Source organism: Mesoplodon mirus, assembly GCF_964341445.2.
Source record: "Mesoplodon mirus genome assembly, chromosome: 4".
Classification (NCBI taxonomy): domain Eukaryota; kingdom Metazoa; phylum Chordata; class Mammalia; order Artiodactyla; family Ziphiidae; genus Mesoplodon; species Mesoplodon mirus.
In genome coordinates this window covers 138937012-138958693 of record NC_138979.1, presented here as the reverse complement: position 1 = coordinate 138958693, position 21682 = coordinate 138937012, and the positions used below count along the sequence as shown (strand labels likewise).

At 41.4% G+C, this 21682-nt stretch overlaps 1 protein-coding gene across 14 annotated transcripts in view; it reads left to right on the top strand.

Moving 5' to 3' along the window:
- Positions 1-21682, top strand: part of NIN (ninein) — a 108213-nt gene that overhangs the window by 48837 nt on the left and 37694 nt on the right. For 7 of the 14 annotated variants that reach the window (XR_014293747.1, XM_082617629.1, XM_082617625.1 and 4 more), the window contains 11 exons: positions 4069-4108; positions 5759-5949; positions 9775-9921; positions 10406-10573; positions 11069-11205; positions 11532-11672; positions 11927-12101; positions 14996-15106; positions 15481-15570; positions 19096-19234; positions 21038-21219. Coding sequence is in view for 13 of the 14 variants with exons in the window: in XM_082617629.1 (XP_082473755.1) it covers positions 4069-4108; positions 5759-5949; positions 9775-9921; positions 10406-10573; positions 11069-11205; positions 11532-11672; positions 11927-12101; positions 14996-15106; positions 15481-15570; positions 19096-19234; positions 21038-21219 (1521 nt within the window). In the remaining variant the exon portion in view is untranslated. The remainder of the gene's footprint in view (positions 1-4068; positions 4109-5758; positions 5950-9774; positions 9922-10405; positions 10574-11068; positions 11206-11531; positions 11673-11926; positions 12102-14995; positions 15107-15480; positions 15571-19095; positions 19235-21037; positions 21220-21682) is intronic. The other 7 variants (XM_082617626.1, XM_082617633.1, XM_082617632.1 and 4 more) reach the window with 1 other exon arrangement.

Here is a 21682-nt window from a genome sequence, read left to right as displayed (position 1 = left end):
AAAATTAATGCACAGAAATCTCTGGCATTCCTATACACTAGTGATGAAAAATCTGAAAGTGAAATTAAGGAAACACTCCCATTTACCATTGCAACAAACAGAATAAAATACCTAGGAATAAACCTACCTAAGGAGATAAAAGACCTGTATGCACAAAACTATAAGACACTGATGAAAGAAATTAAAGATGATACAAACAGTTGAAGACATATACCATGTTCTTGGATTGGAAGAATCAACATTGTGAAAATGACTATACTACCCAAAGTAATCAACAGGTTCAGTGCAATCCCTATCAAACTACCAATGGCATTTTTCACAGAACTAGAACAAAAAATTGCACAATTTGTATGGAAACACAAAAGACCCCGAATAGCTAAAGCAATCTTTTTTTTTTTTTTTTTGCGGTACACGGGCCTCTCACTACTGTGGCTTCTCCCGTTGCGGAGCACAGGTTCCGGATGCGCAGGCTCAGCGGCCATGGCTCACGGGCCCAGCCGCTCTGCGGCATGTGGGATCTTCCCGGACCGGGGCACGAACCCGTGTCCCCTGCATTGGCAGGTGGACTCTCAACCACTATGCCACCAGGGAAGCCCTAGCCAAAGCAATCTTAAAAAAGAAAAACAGAGCTGGAGAAGTCAGGCTCCCTGACTTCAGACTATACTACAAAGCTACAATAATCAAGACAGTATGGTACTGGCAAAAAACCCACAGAAATATAGATCAGTGGAACAGGATAGAAATCCCAGAGATAAACCCACACACGTATGGCCGCCTTATCTTTGATAAAGGAGGCAAGAATATACAATGGAGAAAAGACAGCCTCTTCAATAAGTGGTGCTGGGAAAACTGGACAGCTACATGTAAAAGAATGAAATTAGAACACTCCCTAACACTATACACAAAAAATAAACTCAAAATGGATTAAAGACCTAAATGTAAGGCCAAACACTATCAAACTCTTAAATAAAAACATAGGTAGAACATTCTTTGATATAAATCACAGCAAGATCCTCCTAGAGAAATGGGGATAAAACCAAAAATAAACAAATGGGACCTAATGAAACTTCAAAGCTTTTGCACAGCAAAGGAAACCATAAGCAAGACGAAAAGACAGTCCTCAGAATGGGAGAAAATATTTGCAAGTGAAGCAACTGACAAAGGATTAATCTCCCAAATATACAAGCAGCTCATGCAGCTCAATATCAAAAAAACAAACAGCCTAATCCGAAAATGGGCAGAAGCCCTAAACAGATATTTCTCCAAAGAAGATGTACAGATTGCCATCAAAGACATGAAAGGATGCTCAACGTCAGTAATCATTAGAGAAATGCAAATCAAAACTACAATGAGATATCACCTCACACCGTTCATAATGGCCATCATCAAAAAATCTACAAACAGTAAATGCTGGAGAGGGTGTGGAGAAAAGGGAACCCTCTTGCACTGTTGGTGGGAATGTAAATTGGTACAGCCACTATGGAGAACAGTATGGAGGTTCCTTAAGAAACTAAAAATAGAACTACCATATGACCCAGCAATCCCACTACTGGGCATATACCCTGAGAAAACCATAATTCAAAAAAGTCATGTACCACAATGTTCATTGCAGCTCTATTTACAATAGCCAGGATATGGAAGCAACCTAAGTGTCCATCGACAGATGAATGGATAAAGAAGATGTGGCACATATATACGATGGAATATTACTCAGCCATAAAAAGAAATGAAATTGAGTTATTTGTAGTGAGGTGGAAGGACCTAGAGTTTTTCATACAGAGTGAAGTGAGTCAGAAAGAGAAAAACAAATACTGTATGCTAACACGTATATATGGAATCTAAAAAATAAATGGTTCTGAAGCACCTAGGGGCAGGACAGGAATAAAGACGCAGATGTAGAGAATGGAGTTGAGGACACGGGGAGGGGGAAGGGTAAGCTGGGACGAAGTGAGAGAGTAGCATTGATATATATTCACTTCCAAACGTAAAACAGATAGCCAGTGGGAAGCAGCTGCACAGCACAGGGAGATCAGCTCTGTGCTTTGTGACCACCTAGAGGGGTGGGACAGGGAGGATGGGAGGGAGACGGAAGTGGGAAGATATATGGGGATATATGTATACGTATAGCTGATTCACTTTGTTATACAGCAGAAACTAACACACCATTGTAAAGCAATTATACTCCAATAAAGATGTTAAAAAATAAAAATAAAAAAAGTAAAAACAATTGAATTCTGCCCAGAAACAATAGTAAGAAAATCTAGAGTGCTGTTTCCTCCATTGCTCCCTCCCCACCCTCACACCTCATATCCATCCATCAGGGTTGAGATATTTCTTTATGTGGAAATGTAGCCTGATAAAATTGTAATCACAAACAAGTAAAAAATCACACTGTGCCCCAAATCACCTTCCATAGATATACCATGTATATTAGTGACTTTCAGTTGTACTCTGAATGAGTTGTAGTAGGATTATATGTTTTGAATTATAGCCTTTTTAATGTCTCTCTGTGGCAAGAATAATTTATCTCAGTGCTGTCAGTTTGGGGTTTCAGCTCAGTGTGGCAAATTTTGGTGAACTCTTTGAATTGGTGCTATCTTCAGTATCTTTCTGAGTGAAATATGGAACTGTGAAATCCTGGTAGATAGTTGTCCTTCAGTTAAGAGGAGAGCAACAAAATAGATGTGCCTAGGTTGCCTGAAAGAACTTCAACTCATATCAACTTGAACAAGCTACTGAAATATTTAACCTAAGAATTTTAGGTTGCACACTGTCTGCCATGAGGAATCTAGGCTCTGGAGATGGGAGTTAATTAGGCTTATTTTCCTGTTCAGTTCATTACAGGATCTAAGAAATCAGTTCACCTTGTACAGTCCAGCCACCATGGAGAGGAGGCTGGTTATTTGTTCTCAAAGGCAGCTTCATTCATAAAGTTGGATCTTTGCTGGGACAGCGGCAGGTTTTAAACGGGGGGGACACCTTTTCTCAACAGAGTTTCCTGCCTGAGATGGTTGTAGAACCTACCAACAGGAGTGATTAGGAAGCTTACTGATGAGGCCGGAGACCGCTGTGGACCTACTCGTTGCCAATGGTTGGAAGCAGATCTGTGCATGCTTGCCTGTGGAGCATGGGCTGGATTTTGGTTCTGACCTGTGCCCTGGGCTGGGTGCTTTTGTGCAGTACACAAACTACAACTGTGTACGCTGTGTCTTGGAAAAGACCCAGTAGTAACACAGCACGATAAGGGGACAAAATGATCTAGTTCAGATCAATTTCACTGCTTTTAATGTAGTAATTTACTGCTAACGTACATTTTATTTAACTTGAGCTTTCTAGCCTACCTGCTTTGGGTTGCATCTCTGTCTCCTCACTGTGCTAGAAACACACCAGTCTCACTCATCCTGGTCTCCACACGTCGGCAAATAGTAACTGCTCCTTTCTTTCCACCTGGCCGTCTCCAGCTTATCTCTCAGGTCTCAGTTAGACCTCGCTTCTTGCAGGAAGTCTACCCTGAACTCACAAGGCTGAAGGACACACCCTTCTTGAACTCCCCCATGATAGCACTTACTACACGACAATATTGTACTCTCTGTTTTCTTGTCTGCATGTCTTTGTCAGCATATAAACTTCTTGAGATAAGAAATATGCTTGTCCTGTTCATAGTTATATTCCAAAGATGTAGCATAATACCTCACACCCATTAAACATTTACTGAAGAACAAATTCATAAATGCATGCGTACAAACTCCTGTTAGTTGATGGATTCTGAATATTTGCTTCAACCTGATTTTATTGGTTGTGATAGGTTTTGCTGTTGAGTAAGTGATGTCACCTCACAAGTGTGAGAGGCAAATCCTTGGTGCGATGCTGCAGAAGGCTGTGGCGTGTTTCTTAGGAGTCTCCTGTTAATTGGCTTGTTGACTGAGGAGCGCCAACCTGGATGAATGCACTGAGGGGGCCCGAATCATGTGACTCACTCAGATGATGATTTCAGAGCCAGAGAGTGATCGGGTCTTGGAAGAACAGAATTAGTTCTAAAACACACTAATCTTCTCTTGCTTCCTCTAGAACTGGAAGACGCAGCGCAGCGAGGAGTATGAAGCAGAAGGTAGGAATTGAGTGTGCGTGGGGCCTGCCTGGGAAGGAGGGGCTGCCATTCACAGGGCACTCTCCACACCCCCTTCCTGCATCCCTTGCCTTCTTACTAACAGCCTTGCCTGCTGGAGGCCAACTAAGAAATAACCTGAAGAACAACACAGCAACAAAAAATTCATTCCCAGTTGATAGCTCATAGTTTTAAATCCTTGCATTTAGCATCACGCAAGATGTGACAGCTAAGATGTAGAATTTCACTTATGGGTTAATTACTCTCTTACATAGACTTTCACATTAATCTATGAACAATCCAAAACTAAATAGTTACCTATTAAAATGTATCCCTTGACAGGGCTTCCCTGGTGGCGCAGTGGTTAAGAATCCGCCTGCCAGTGCAGGGGACACGGGTTCGAGCCCTGGTCCGGGAAGATCCCACATGCCACGGAGCAACTAAGCCCGTGCGCCACGACTACTGAGCCTGCGCTCTAGAGCCCGTGCTCCGCAACAAGAGAAGCCACTGCAGTGAGAAACCTGCGCACCACAACCAAGAGTAGACCCCACTCGCCGCAACTAGAGAAAGCCTGCGCGCAGCAACGAAGACCCAACACAGCCAAAATAAATAAATAAATAAATTTATATTTTAAAAAAATGTATCCCTTGACAAGTTTCAGATGTATTTAAGATGGATCAAAACACATTGATCTTCTGGCCAGCAGATGGCACTGTGGTTCAGCTGACGGAACCTCAGCCCACTTCACAGCCTACCCTGGATTAACTGTACTTAAGTGTAATTACATGTTCTCTAGGTCTCCAACCTGTAAAGACACAGCGGTGATGGGCTTAATGTCTTTGATAAATAGTGGTAGCACTAAATGCTCTTCTCAACTCTCTAAGGTTCTTCCAGGCACACACAATCTTGTCAGTAATTAGCTCATGTTTAAGTAATGACTTTACAGAATCTCTAATATGAAAGTAAATTTTAACTAGAAGTGAGAACTTTTAATAGAGGATAAATAAATTTTTATTTTTAAATAAGTAGTTTGATCCTTAAATCTTCAAATAGAACTTATCCTTAATATACCAATAATTAATAACTTGCCCTGGCAAACATTTATTCTTTCAAGTTGGATTGCTTATAGGTCAGAATATTCGTTATGTGTAAAGATTTGGAAACAGGCTAATCTTGCCTTTTATAATCATCTTATGATATTTATCATGAAATTATTTCCTTCTCAGTAAAAGCAGAGCTTAGACTAGAAAGAAAGTGGAGATAATAAAGTCTGGTAGCTATAGCTGAGGTAGGGCATATAAAGCTCCTTAGAATGGCTCTCAACCAGCCTTCTCTTCCGATCACACCAAAGCCTAAGCCTGTGCATATTTTCCTTTGGAATAAAATAAGCCTAGAACCTTGGCATTATTGCACAGGAGATGGTATTTCTTACATAGTATGACTGCCAATGAACAAAAAAGTGTCTGTTGGCCCTAGTTGCAGCCTAAGAACCAATGGTTCCACTTCATCTGAACTTCAGGATCAAATCAACTCAACAACAAATCAACATCTGTAGTCTCTTTCTTATAGCATATATTTTCAAAAAGCACATTTTTCTTTGAGAATAGGCTCTCAGTTCCTTTAGGGACAGCACACTGTATGCTTTTATTTTAGGCCAGTTAAGATTTTGGAACCCAGACGATTTGAATGCCTCACAAAGTGGGCCTTCCCCTCCCCGAGACTGGATAGAAGAGAAACTGCAGGAGGTTTGTGAAGATTTGGGGATCACCCGTGATGGTCACCTAAACCGAAAGAAGCTCATCTCCATCTGTGAGCAGTATGGTTTGCAGAATGTTGATGGAGAGGTAAGCCTTGCATCAGATTTTTATTCAGGAATAGTAATCATGATAAAAGCTAAACTGGCCACAGGCTAGGAATAGCCATATTTTGGTTTCCTGCAGCATGCTACAGAGACTCCATTCTCTTTTTTTCCTGGGAAGTCAGCCATGAAGATCCTGTCTCTGAGGACCTCATGTTGTATTGTGGAAAAGAAAAACTGACAATAGCTGACACTTACTGAACCCGTACTGTGTGCCCCTCACTGTGCTAAGCACATTACCCCACATTACTATCAGACACCAGTTCAGTGTGGCATGATGTCAATCTATTTGTAGATGTGGCATTTGTAGAGCAAAATGTGGGAAAGGGGTAGAGGAAGGACGAAGAGGGGAGCTCAGGAGATTTGAGTTGGGGGCATATTTTGAAGGCCAGGCTGATAAGTTTAGTTTTTTGGAGAGGAGATCTCAATATCACCCCTGGGTTCTTAAGCAGATTAAGTAATAATACATAGGAAAAACTTACTTGCTGAGGGTGGTCTGAACTTCTTTTATGGGGTATAGTGGTGTAAAGAGAGCCTTAGATTAGGAGACCAGCCAGGAGCCATCACAATAATCTGGTCATGAGGAAAGGGAAAAGGGTAGGTTGGTGGTTTTGAAAATGTACAACAGAAGAGTCCTGAAGGAGCCCCCGAAAGACTCTTGCTCGGTAAAATTCTGAACTTTACGTTTTCTAAAAAATTAAGAGGGGTGGCAGGACTGGGTGCGTGAACAGCCATGAAACATAAGAATGTAATTAATTCCAAGATATGTCTTTCAAAGAGCTGAAAATAAGGACTGGAGGGACTTAGAAGTTAGGGCTACAGTTGTAGCTTTGGGAAACTTTTATTATAGTGATATTTGAAACCATGTTATCTGCTTGCTCAGAGGATAAGTGGTATTATTTTCCTAAACCAGAAAGAGGTTTATTATCAAAAGCTGCCAAGTAGTGTAGCCTGCAGAAAAGTTCTTTCCCCCCCTTCTCCCTTGTGTATGTGACCATTGCACACCCTCTGACTACATTTTAATGGCTCAGCCGTCATTTATTTTTCAGTGATGGCTGTTGAGTCATAAAATTAAATTCATCCTCCTAAATTACAAACCAGCGCAGTATGCAGAACCTTGGGTTGTTCTGCCAAGAAATATTTCACAAACTTGGATTATTTATCTAAGAACAAATCTTGGAATAAACTTAGCCGTCTGTGGGGAGTTGCATTTTCTTCTGTGGTGGAGATTCCAGAACCCAGGAAATGAAGCAGCACATTTATTTTCTTCTGATGTGAGGATGAGTAAAGGATTGCTAATTGAATGTAGCTTTTAGTGTTTTTCCTCCCCACCAAAATCATGAAACACTATAGTACTTTGTATTACTAGCTCTAGACCACAGCGGAGCTGAAAGTTCAAGATGATCTCATCAGCATACAACTTGGAATCCTAGAATTTTACAACTGAAAGCCATTTTAGATTTAGTCACCCCTCATTTTATAGATAAAGAAAGAGATCACTGCTGCCTGTTGCCATCATCATGAAGGGAAACTAGGTTCACTGTCTTAAGGCTAAAACTAGTGCCCTGCTTTCCAGAAGCAAGGATGACTGTAGGGCAGGGATGGCAAACTGTCACCCTAGCTGCCAAATATGACCCAAGGGCTACATCGCCTACCCAATGTTTAAAAGTTGAACTTTTTGCTATACTTTTTAAAATCAGGAGATTTTTCTAAAAATCAGAAGATTTGGCTCCATTTTGCTGGCAGTGAGAAGCAGCTAGCCCCTTTGGACAGGGCATGCACTCGCGTTCCGTTCGCTGGTTTAAAAGGCACTACTTCCTATGTCTCAAGACCATCCTGCCTCATTTATTTACATCACCTTCCTGGCCCCTCAGGGCATTTGTGATCCCTATTCTAGTGCATTATTTCCCAACTTTCACATTGGGAAATCAACCATCCAAAGACCTGGCTGGTGATGGGGAGTAAGAATGTCCTCAGGGTTCTAGATTCAGCTCCTGCACAGACTGCAGGGGGTGCCCTAATTGCCCAGCCCTGCCCATCCACCCTCTTCTGAATCCACATCCCTGTATTCACTACTTGTCCACTCCCCCAGTACAATAACTGGTAGGATTTACTTAATCCACCACTTCAAATGGATCAGGTAGGTGATGGGTGTTTAGGCACTCAGGAAGCTGTGCATTGATTTGGCCAAGGTCACAGGGCCAACCCATGTGGAGCTAAGGTTAGAGCCAGAATATGCTGATTCACTTCAGTCAGCACACTTGGATTTTACTGTGACTTCTGGTTTGACAGTCCTGAAAGCCTAGTCCTCTAAGAAAGTGTTCTTTTGGTTGATGAGAACGAGACGGAGAAGCTAAGGGAGCTTGGCAACCTCAGAATTTTGCCCCAAATACCTTTCCATCTGTTTCATCATATGCTTCTCTATTAGGAACTGTTGCTTCTTCCAAAGATTTCCACTCTTTAGAATGATTTTCTTGTTTCAGAGTCCTCTCCAGAGGAAGTGGTATAAAAACAAGAATAGAGACAGATGTTTCCTATTGGGTATGAACTGGAGAAAAAAGCATTGGATAAAAGAAATGCCTCAGGCACTTAGATGAAGGATAAAAATCAACAATTATGAGATGACAGGAGTCCTAGCAATAGTCCAGACTTAAGAAATGAATATTGAAAAATTAAGGATTTGTTACAAAGAGGCCTTTGTTAGAATGGAACCAGGTGTAGGCTCAAATGCAACAAGAGTAAGTTTGTTGCCTGTTCTGTTCCTTGCTACTCAGCAAACTGGGCATCACCTTGTTAGAAATGCAGAATCTTAGGCCCTACCCCCAGATTTAACTATATCAGAGTCTGCATTTTAACAGGATCCTCAGGTGATTTCTGTTTTGTACACTGGGGGCATGTCCTAGAGAAAAATTTTAGCCCCCCAAATAAAGAGGAAGCTGACTGTGAGGGTGGAGGTCTTTGCCTTCCCTCCCTGTTTTGCGGTATCCATGATTCATGCTGCTTATTCCTTTTTCCATTCCTCTGTTGAGCTAGGGAACAAACCATCTCCTAGGCAAGCCTCTAGAAGGGACTGTATGTGATGAGGACTACTTGATTACTGTCACAGGGTGCAAAGTAGTCAGGCAAAATTCGCTTCTCTTTACATCACTTGGAGGAACCCTTCTATTGCATACACATGAAATCCTTCCTATCCAGTCCTCATTTCTCCTGTGCTAAAGCATTAAAAGAAATAAAGACCCCAAACACGCAGTGCTGTTTTAAGTAATGTTCTAAATCCCAAGTCATGGGTTTCTAAATCCCAAGTCATGGGTTTATTAGATCATTGCCATCTGTCCCAGACCCAATTCTGCCGTGCTGACGTACCAATTTCCAAAATTCAATATAAGCAAAATATCATGTGGAGTCACCATAATATAACGGCTTAATGAATGTCTCACTATTTTCTGTTGTTACGACACTAGGAAGCTATATCTTTATGTTTTTAAGTAATTCTTTAATTTGCCAGAATAACGTGTAGTAACATTAACGATTACCCATTCTAACAGTATGAGCAAAAGAGAAAACAGTTAAATGCTAAATTGCATAAAATTATGAAGATGTTGAAAATGAATTTTATTTAGTTTATGTGAGGGGGAAGGACATATTACTAGAAAGGAAAAAAGACTCAGTCAAGTGAGAATAAAGGGACATGTTGTATTTCTGGAGTCCTGGGGTCAAGGGTGGTGCCAATTTCTGTTGGCTGGAAGTGTACTTTGGGCCTTGTGGGGTTTTTTGAGTGAAATAGTTAAAATATATGGTTACCCTTTTCTAGATGCTTGAAGAAGTCTTCCATAATCTTGATCCTGATGGTACGATGAGTGTAGAAGATTTTTTCTACGGCTTGTTCAAAAATGGAAAATCCCTTACCCCATCAGCATCTACCCCATACAGACAATTGAAAAGGCACCTCTCCATGCAGGTAAGAAATAAATAGGAAGTGGTTTCTTTGTGAGTAGAAGTTAAAATCCATTTGAATAATTTCTAATGAATTAATCTGCTGTCTGAAGAAAAATACTGAGGAGAAAGAGAGGCAAAAGAAGAGTAGTAAAGAAAGACTGAACCACTGGGGAAGGAAAAGTTGGGTTTGAGAAATGACCATAAATTACAGTAGGAAGACCACTAATTATGCCCCTTCTGTTAGCTGTAGGTCATAAGAAACCTGGTGTTAAGTAGAGACACACTTCATCTGTATGAAGGAACTCCTGGCCAGGTCAACTGTTGATAAGCTTTGCATTCTAGGCTGACTTAGGAAAGGGAGATCAAAGGGGCTGAGTGACTTTTTATCCTATCAGTATAAATTAGAGAGACATGCCTTCTTCTTGTGGTCAGGACTGACCAGTTTTGGTCTTGACCAACACCATGTTGCAATGCCTGAGCTTGCTCAAGTCTCTTTCTTCTTCCAGTCTTTCGATGAGAGTGGACGACGGACCACAACGCCGTCTGCAATGACAAGTACCATTGGCTTTCGGGTCTTCTCCTGCCTGGATGATGGGATGGGCTATGCATCAGTAGAAAGAATACTTGACACCTGGCATGAAGAGGGCATTGAGAACAGCCAAGAGATCCTGAAGGTGTGGCAGCTAAAATGAGAGAAAAATGACGAATTGGGGCAGGGTTGAAAAATTCCATTTTTTTGAAACTGTGATTTGATTCGATTTCTCCTTAATGATTCTTCTGTTCACAAGATCTCAGACGTAAGAGGTAACTTTTCCTACCCACTTCAGCCAGGATTATTGATAACTTCTTTCCATGTTTTTAACCCCTAAATTATTGATAAGAAATTTCTTAGCTGATCTCTGGTTGGTAAAGATTAGAGTTTTACCGTTGTGTTTATTTACAGTGCCAGATAGCATTTTTTTAAAACATGCAAATAATCACATTATGTTTTTCTTAGAGAGAGCTTAGTTATGCTGTGGATTGAATATTGTTCCTAAGCAATCCCTAAAGAAATGTAAGCTTCCAACCTGTAGACTGTAAATTCAGTTCTGTGAGTTTGTATAACCTTCACATTTTCTGCTTTCACAGGATAGAACTTGTGATTGTCTTGAACTTGTTCTGATTTCTAGGCCTTGGATTTCAGCCTTGATGGAAATGTTAATTTGACAGAACTGACGCTGGCTCTTGAAAATGAACTTTTGGTTACCAAGAACAGCATTCACCAGGCGGCTCTGGCCAGCTTTAAGGCTGAGATCCGGCATTTGCTGTGAGTTAAGCAGAAGGTTCACCTGCTCTATTCCCTTTCCTACTTGTTGAGCAAGTCATTCAGATGCCTGTGGCATACATTCTTCCATCCTGTACACAGATGTGGCTAATCGCCACATTTCACATTTCACATTCTGTGAAAATGAGGTAGAGCTTAGATTTGCATGTAGTCTTTTGAAGAGGGCTGTGGACTGTCTGTGTGCTTTTGAAGGGTTTTGGTTGTCTTGGTTTTGTTTTTGTATTGAAGCAAGCCACATGAGAGCTTTTTGGGGTCTATTTGTTGCTTAGAAACAGTTTCCCTCATACTTGGTTTCTTTCTGATTCTAGGGAGCAAGTTGATCAAGTGGTCAGAGAAAAAGAGAAGCTACGGTCAGATCTGGAAAAAGCTGAGAAGCTCAAGTCTCTAATGGCCTCAGAGGTGGACGATCACCACGCAGCCATAGAGCGGCGGAATGAGTACAACCTCAGGTACGACTGGCTGGGCCAGGACCCTCCTTTCCCACCACCCTGGCCCAGGGCAGTGGGGCTCAGCCTACCTGCCCGCTTGGCCACACCTGGCCGGAGTGACTTAGGTGTGGCCAAGCCTCAAGGAAAGCAGGATTCACTAGACACTTTCTCAAGGAGCTTCCCATCTCTGTGACTCTGTGTTTCCATTTTTGGTGGATCCACGTAGGGACCTCTGAGGGATTTGATGGCAGCTTGTCAGTCTTTCCTCCTCACAGGAAACTGGATGAAGAGTACAAGGAACGAATAGCAGCCTTAAAGAATGAGCTTCGAAAGGAGAGAGAACAGATCCTACAACAGGTGGGCAAGCAGCGTTTGGAACTTGAGCAGGAAATTGAAAAGGCAAAAACAGAAGAGAATTACACCCGGGACCGCCTTGCCCTCTCTTTAAAGGTAATTATCCTATTGGTTGTACAGTCTGTGTCTCTGCTGGGAATACACATGGAAAACCACAGCTCTGTAAGAGGACAGGTCTGCATGGGGCTCATAAGTCTGCCCAGCTGTGTCATGACCGGACATGGTAGAGCTCCCACTGGGAGCTAGATTTCAGGGGTGTCTAGGCTTCTTGTTTGCCAACAGCATATCTTGTTCTTACCCACTGAAGCTGCACTGGGTCCTCAGGGCTGTTTGGCTCCTGGTTGATGCTCTCTTCCTTCCTTGCACTCCCCCTTCCTCATTCTTAGCAGATGACTTTATTTCCTGCCACACAGAGGCCATCAGCTTTGTTTCTTTGCTTCCAAATGAACCTTTTCCCTTATACATCCTCCTCTCCTTCCCTGTGCCTCAGTAGAGGAAGTGATCCTTCTCTTTATTGGACTCTGACACCAGATAATATGGTACAGTGTTATCTAGAGATAAAGGGTGGGCAGGGTAGGGGGGGTCTGGCCTCAAGACTGCCTGGTTCCAATCTGGATACCACTACTTACAGGAAACCTTGATCAAGTTACTCAAACCTGTTTCCTAATGCACAAAAGAGGCACCATCGTAATACCTACCCCATAGCATTGATATGGAGATTAAATGAGTTGCTACATATACAGTATCTAGAAGGTAATAAGTACCTATGGAATATTCACTACTGTTGAAGTTATAAAAGGTTCCTGAAACTCCACACATCAAAAACTGAGCTAATTCTCACTTCCTAACCATCAAACTGCTTCCTCTCTGGAATTTTCTCCCTAATCTACATCACCACCTGTGCTGAAAGTCATAGAAGCTAGAGTCCTCAGTCATCCTCGATTATCAGTCTCTGAGTCCCGTTGATGCTCTGAAATGCTTCTTAGATTTATCCCATCTCTCCATTTCCACAGCCTCTGAATAGGTTCACAATTCCTCACGATTTCTCAGCTGACCTATGTGCATCCTTTTTTCCATCTATCCAACCTCCATATTGTCACCGGAGTTACCTTACTTAAGAACACTTAAAATCATGCTGTTCCCTCTGTAAAAGTGCAACATGGCAACACTGAAGGGCCCTGAAAGGGGGCTTGTCCTCATGCCTTTCTAACCTCAGATCCTGCCAGCAACCCCCAGGGCCATGCCCTCAACCCTGCTGCACCTGCCATCAGCTGTCTCAGTTCCTCAGTAAGCTTTTAGGCTCCTTCACTGCTTTTTCGAACACTGCAGGCCAAACTACTTTTTCATTCCCATTACACTTTTTTTTTTTTTTCTTGCCAGAAGATAGCATATTTTCTATCACATCATAGATAATTGTATTCATATATGCCTCCCCGGCCACGGGTCCCGATTGTGTGTTCCCTGTGGTCAGCAACAGAAGCTGATTTGTCAGTTTCCAGAGCACCAACACAGGCCCGATACACAGAAATTGCTCCTGATTGGTTTTTTTTTTTTTTTTTTTTGCGGTACACGGGCCTCTCACTGTTGTGGCCTCTCCTGTTGCGGAGCACAGGCCCCGGACGCGCAGGCTCAGCGGCCATGGCTCATGGGCCCAGCCGCTCTGCGGCATGTGGGATCTTCCCGGACCGGGGCACGAACCCGTGTCCCCTGCATCGGCAGGCGGACTCAAAACCACTGCACTACCAGGGAAGCCCTGCTCCTGATTGTTTTAACATCTAAATTTAGATACACTTTGGAAGATTAGAGTTGTAGAACTGGCATTTTGGGGGAAGGTAGTATTTTTTAAAAACACTTCAAGCACATTCTTTTTTTTTTTTTTTTTTTTTGGCGGTACGCAGGCCTCTCACTGTTGTGGCCTCTCCCGTTGTGGAGCACAGGCTCCGGACGCGCAGGCTCAGTGGCCATGGCTCACGGGCCCAGCCGCTCTGCCGCATGTGGGATCCTCCCGGACCGGGGCACGAACCCGTGTCCCCTGAATCGGCAGGCGGACTCTCAACCACTGCGCCACCAGGGAAGCCCCAAGCACATTCTTTTTCACTCCATGTTACTCTGTGAGGGTGTGAACAAGAATGTATTTAAAATATATTGGCTCTATATTCTTTTGGCAAAATATACTTTGAAAATAATGTTCTTCCAATTATCCTTTAGCATTGGGATAGAAAATATGTCAAATGGCATATCCATGTGGTTTTATTTTTTTGACAAATGTGGGTGGAAATCTTACAAGTGTTTTATATACAGAAAAACCCCACTTTTGTGGACTTTGGTTGATATTTTATTATAATAATTCAAAATACAAATTATGAAAAACCTGTATATATAGCTGTATGTATGTCAGATGAACAAGGTATTCTGCAACCAGTCTTTCATCTGACAGTTTATTGAGAATGTTTTTCACGTCATTAAATTTTCTACTGCAATGCTGTCAAATAGAAATACAATGCAAGCCATATATGTAATTTCAAATTTTCAAAAAGGCACATTAAAAGGTAAAAAGAAACAGATGAATTTAATTTTAAATCATTTTTATTTAATCTAATATCTCCAAAACAGTATCTTTTTGACTTGTAATTCATCTACAAAAATTATTACTGAGTTTTTTGTGTTTTTGTTCTAGCTCTTCAATATCCGCTGAATATTTTATATTCACAGCACATTTCAAGTGCTCAATAGTTACCTGTGACTGCTTGTGGCCACTGTTGGGCAGCATGGTTCTGTGGGATCAAAAAAAGCATGCCTCCAGGAGTCATGCTTTGAGGTTATAAGATAGATATCAGTTTTTTAATATTTACTTTTTCTGCTCTAATGTACTGAAACTTTCAAGATGAACACATTTTCTCAATCTAGAGCATTGATGTATGCATGCTATAAAATGGTACGACAGTTTATTTCTTAATCTGTGGCAACTTAATTTCCCCAAATTTCTTCAGGAAAACAGTCGTCTAGAAAATGAGCTTCTGGAAAATGCAGAGAAGTTGGCAGAGTATGAGAATCTGACAAACAAACTTCAGCGAAATTTGGAAAATGTTTTGGCAGAAAAGGTAAGTCTGTTTAAATTTGATTTCCTGATATGTAACCCCAAAGTGTCGTTCACTCAAAAGAGCAGAAGCTATGCCACCAAGAAAATTTCTATTATGGAATTATTTATGTGACTAAAGGAAGCTGTCATTTTTGCAGGGATTTAATTTATACGAGGGAAACATGGCGTGGCACTGAGAAACAATCTCTGCTTTGACTGAACACATCACTCTAGAATCTTCTCCCCATCATCTAATTGATGGTGTTCCTGCTTAAATGTCACATTCCTTTCGTACTCCAGACACTGGGTGAACACCAGAAACTTGGGCCTTTGGTACATTATAGTCAAAGAAGGACACTTGGAAAAAATGACAACTTTGCCCTTTTCATTTTCTAGTTTGGTGACCTTGATCCCAGCAGTGCTGAATTCTTTTTGCAAGAAGAAAGGCTGACACAGATAAGAAATGAATATGGGCAGCAGTGCAGGGTGAGTGACTGAAGAAAACTTAGCAGAGGAGTGCCTGGGTTCAAATACTGCTTCACCATTTACTAGCTGTGTGATCATGAGCACATCACTTAATCTGCGGGTGTTTCAATTCCTCACCTATGAGATAGAAAAAATAAGAACACCCACCAGATAAGGTTGTTGTGGAGAGTCAATGAGTAAACATATGTAAAGTGCTTAGAACAGAGCCTGAGACACAGAAAACACTTAACCTAAGTGCTAGTTGTTAATGTTATTGTTTAGTATCCTGAAATACGAGAGAATCATGCAAACTGCATTTGTCTGCTTTATCTGGGTCGGAAATTGCCAGTAATTAGAGGAAAATAAAGTTTTATTCTAAGAGAAGGAAAATGTGGTCATGTTGATGTGCTTATTCCAAAACTAGTCTTTCCTGAGCGATCAGCGCAGGCGGATATAATTTGCTTTTGTTCTGTGGGTTTTTTTCCTGAATACAGTCCTTATTTTATTTACAAAATGCAAATGGAGCAGAAACCACTCAAGTCTTTAAGTAGTAAGTCATTACAAATTCCTACCAAAGGACACAAAAACATCCTTATAAATAATAGGAATCTTTGATTATTTAAAAAAGTAACTCTCCTAAGCTCAGGAATTTGGGGGTGTTTTTTTTCCTTAAGCCACAGACACTTGTTTATTTTAACAAGGTAGGCATAACTGAGTTCTAACTGCTTTAGATGAACATTGTACTTGGGCAAAAATGAAGAAAATAATCACCTCCTTATGAGGTTGCTCATAGCCTGCCTTCTCAGGGAATATACATGCACACTTTGAGAAAAGAAATGAAACATTTATGCCACTCTTATAAATAAGTTATGGCTCTTGACTCTAATCAAGTAGAGGTGTTTTCTTCTATGCTTTTAGTTATTTCATCAGTAAAATCTGTCAGCTCTACCTCCAAAAATTCCCCAAATTTGTCCACTTATTTATTTTTTTAAACAGTTTTTCATAACCATACAATTCACCCATTTAAGGTGTATAATTCAGTCTCTTTTAGTATATTCACAGAATTGTGCAACCATTACCATAATAAATTTTAGAACATTTTCATCACCCAAAAGAAAACTACCACTCCACCTAGCTGTAATCTCTCCCATGACCCCCAGCCCTAGACAACTAATAATCTACTTGCTGTCTCTTTGGTTTTGCCTATTCTTTACATTTCCTATAAATGGAATTATACAATGTCATCCTTTGTGACTGGCTTCCTTCATTTGGCATACATTTTCAAGGTTCATCCATACTGTAGCATGTATCAGTACTTCATTTCTTTCCATTGCTGAATAATATTCCATTATATAGCTATACCACATTTTATTTAACCATTCATTAGTTGATGGACATTGGGTTATCTTGAATATTGTGAATAATGCTGCTGTGAACACTTGTGTGCAAGTTTGGTTTGGTTTTGGCTTTTTTTAAACAGAAACAGACTCACAGACTTAGAGAACAAACTTATGGTTACCAGCAGGGGAGGGTGGGAGGGAGGGATAGACTGAGAGTTTGGGATAGACATGTACACACTGGTTTATTTATTTATTTATTTTGGCTGCTTTGTTGCTGCGCGGGCTTTCTCTAGTTGTGGTGAGTGGAGGCTACTCTTCATTGCGGTGTGCGGGCTTCTCATTGCGGTGGCTTCTTTTGTTGTGGAACACAGGCTCCAGGCACACGGGCTTCACTGGCTGCAGCACACGGGCTCAGCAGTTGCGGCACACGGGCCCTAGAGCATGCGGGCTTCAGTAGTTGCAGTGCGTGGGCTCAGTATTTGCGGTGCGTGGGCTCAGTAGTTGCAGCGTGAGGGCTCTAGGGTGCACGGGCTTCAGTAGTTGTGGCATGTGGGCTCAGTAGTTGTGGCTCATGGGCTCTAGAGCACAGGCTCAGTAGTTGTGCACGGGGTTGGTTGCTCCATGGCATGTGGGATCTTCCCAGACCAGGGGTCAAACCTGTGTCCCCTGCATTGGCAGGTGAATTCTTAACCACTGTGCCACCAGAGAAGTCCTGTATGCAAGTTTTTGTGTGGACATACGCTTTCATTTCTCTTGGGTATGTACCTAGGAATGGAATTCATGGGTCATATGATCACTGTATGTTTAACCTTTTGAGGAAGTGCCAAATTTTTTCAAAGATGTTTGCACCATTTTACATTCCCACCAATGTGAGAGTTGCAATTTCTCCACATCCTTGCCAACAGTTGTTATTATATGTCTTTTTTAAAAAAAAATCTCTTTATTGGAGTATAATTGCTTTACAGTGTTGTGTTAGTTTCTACTGTACCACAAACAAAGTGAATCAGCTATATGTATACATATGCAATCCCACTACTGGGCGTATACCCTGAGAAAACCATAATTCAAAAAGAGTCATGGGGCTTCCCTGGTGGCGCAGTGGTTGAGAGTCCGCCTGCCGATGCAGGGGACACGGGTTCGTGCCCCGATCCCGGAAGATCCCACATGCCGCGGAGCGGCTGGGCCCGCGAGCCATGGCCGCGGAGCCTGTGTGTCCGGAGCCTGTGCTCCGCAACGGGAGAGGCCACAGCAGTGAGAGGCCCGCGTACAGCAAAAAAAAAAAAAAAAAAAAAAAAAAAGAGTCATGTACCACAGTGTTCATTGCAGCTGTATTTACAATAGCCAGGACATGGAAGCAACCTAAGTGTCCATTGACAGATGAATGGATAAAGAAGATGTGGCGCATATATACAATGGAATATTACTCAGCTGTAAAAAGAAACGAAACTGAGTTATTTGTAGTGAGGTGGATGGACCTAGAGTCTGTCATACAGAGTGAAGTAAGTCAGACAGAGAAAAACAAATATTGTATGCTAACACACATACATGGAATCTAAAAAAATGGCACTGATGAACCTAGTGGCAGGGCAGGAAAAAAGAAACAGATGTAGAAAACGGACTTGAGGACACGTGGGGGAGGGGAAGCTGGGCCGAAGTGAGAGAGTGGCATGCACATATATACACTACCAAATGTAAAATGATGGCTAGTGGGAAGCTGTTGCATAGCACAGGGAGATCAGCTCGATGCTTTGTGATGACCTAGAGGGAGGCTCAAGAAGGAGGGGATATGGGGATATATGTATGTCTTTTTTATTTTAGCCATCCTATTGGGTATTAAGTGGTATCTCATTGTGAGTTTGATTTGCATTTCCCTGATGGCTAATAACATTTAGTATCTTTTCGTTTGCTTATCTTCTTTGGAGAAATGTGTCTTTGGATCCTTTGCTGAATATTTAAATGTGTTATTTGTCTTTTTATTATTAAGTTGTAATAGTTCTTTATATATTCTACAATCAAGTCCCTTATCAGATATATAATTTACAAAAACTTTTATCCCATTCTGTGGGTTGTGTTTTTACTTTCTTGTTGGTATCCTTTGAAGCACAAAAGTTTTTAATTTTGATGATGTACAGTTTATTTATTTTTTCTTTTGTTACTTGTGTTTTTGACATCACATCTAAGACTTGTATTGGTTTTTAAACTCCAGCTATTACAAGACCAAGTAGATGAACTCCAGTCTGAGCTGGAAGAATATCGTGCACAAGGCAAAGTGTTAAGACTTCCCTCGAAGAACTCACCGTCAGAAGAACATGATATTAACAGTGGTTGCGTCGAGCCTGACCAGGGTAAGCCATTCAGACGCCATCTTTTCAGAGTCTCTGCCTTTGACTTTTGTTTTTAAAACCATGGTTGAATGTAGAATTGCAAAATGTTGGCAATCCCGCCCCATCCCCCCGCCAAAAAAAAAGACTTTGGCAGTGCTATTTTCTTGAGCTGTTTCACTTGTGGTCTGTTTTTTCATTTGTCCTTGAAGTCTTTATGAGAATATTTCCATCTGATTTTTATATGCATCAACAAAGAAATGGAAAAATCAAACCACAAGGATATTTGCTTCGTTTAAAAAAAAAAAAAAAAACTGGCCACAAGTCTGGGAATCCAGGCCTTGGGAGTGTTAGAATTCAGTCACTGAGTTATTGCTGAATCCTCCCTTTCTAAAAGAGTACCTAACTGGTATGACAGTGTTTTGGAAAGTGAGCCAGACAGAAACCACAAAATTTGATTTCCTTATGCTGGCTGTGCTAAATGTCTGCGAAACAACAAATAAGATAAATAAACCTTGGTTGCCTGTGCCTTTGAGGAGGATTTTGAGTAGCAAGGTTGGAAGGCAGAGTCATTTGGGAACCCCCCTACATTCATTATCAGCTCTTTTCCTCCCTCCTGGCATCCTGCCCCTTTCCTCCAGTGTGTTGAATTTCAGTTTCAGAAAGGGTTTATAATAAATTCTTCATCATAAATAGTTTTCCCCACTGCTCCTTGGAACAGGAGTACAGGTTCTTACAAGTGTTGTTTATTCTTCTCCTTACCTATTTATTCTAGAGTAAATAGGGGATTGGAGAGGGGACGGGGACAGGCTTGAACACCTTTCCTCTGATTCTAAGTCTGTACTCTGTAGCCTTACTGTGGTATAAGAATGGAGCCCAACTGATATGATGTATCTCAGAAGCTTTTCTGGGCTTCTCCATAGATGACCAAGGGCTGGGAGTTCTCCTCATGGGTACATGAGGCTGTGTCATCTTGGGATGATTTACACCCCAGGTATCACTTCTCAGTTGGGGATATGCCATGATAGATGAAGAGAAAGCCCAAAGCAAGACTGTCAATTCCAGATGCTAGACGTATGCTCTTTCTTGCATCTGTCTGTGTATCTCCACATGAAAAGCTTTTTTGAGTCCCCTGCCTTAAGAGATTTCTACGTAGTATTAGATGTAATCATTTTGTCCTTGTACTAGCTCAGCCCTCAGCTTATGCTTCACATTTCAGTGTCCTCAGTCATCATCATGGGCAGTTGCAGAGGTGAACTCATATGAATGAGTTGAGAATTTTCTATCGAATCTGCCTATATGCAGGCTCCTAACCTATGTCCTATTTAAAAAATTTTAGCTGATAATTTAAGGTAAGGCGCTATCTGCACTACAGGAAATTAATATTACAATACTGAATCTTTTGTAATGTTGAGGGGTGGGTTGGATATCTTGACCCGTGACGTTAACACCTCAAAGCATAGCAAGTATGCTGGCCATTCATTCTCCTGCCACATGGCCCCTCTGCTAATTTGTCACTCAGTATTCATTGGATGGAAAGAAGGCTGGTTGGTTTGACCTAACTACCTCACTCTGCAGGATTTTCATTAGGAGGAGGTCACCTTTAAGCAACAATTTCCACATCTACTCCCACCTGCTATTGGATTCTATTAAGGTTTGGTACATTGCCTGTACATGAAAGACTCTGTTCACCTTCATTTTTTCTTGTTTTCCCTAATACTTAAAAACAAGGGACTTCTCTTGTCTTCTGTTGTTTCCTAGTAGATCTCATCTGTAGTAATTTAAGCTAAAAATTATTCCTCAATTAAACTGGATATCCTTCCTTAGATGCCAGTTGTGTTATTGAAAGAACCTGCTGCAGGGTCAACAGATCCGATGTGTTTTCAGGGCTTGGTTCTGAAGAATGCAATCCATTGAATATGAGCATTGAGGCGGAGCTGGTCATCGAACAGTTGAAAGAACAACATCACAGGGACTTGTGTTGCCTGAGACTGGAGCTTGAAGATAAAGTAAGACCTTTTTATCAATCCTGTTCTCTGATTTCTTTGAGCTCTGACAAGCTTTTGCATGTAGGACATTCTCAATTCTTTTTTCTCAAAGAGCAGCACTTTCTATACATTTCCTCTTGTGTCCTGTTGGCTACCAGGAACGCACTACCTCAGCATGGTTTTACAGGCCAAGGGTGAGGCCTTTTCCTCATAGGAGACAGATTCTTAAAAATGTAGTATCTTCAGTCCTAGCAAGCATGGAACTTGCAGACAATTACATTATTTCCAACTCATTGAAAAACATCTTAATAAAACTAAAAAGCCCTTCGATATAGCATTACTTCCTAAATTAGGTACAAATTCTGAATCTTGGCCTTCAAAACCCTTTACCGTGTTGCTCTAGGTTATATTTCCAGTCTTCTCTTTTACCATTCCTTTGAGTTACCTTATCCTCCAGCCAAACTAGGTAGTTTGCTGCTCTTCA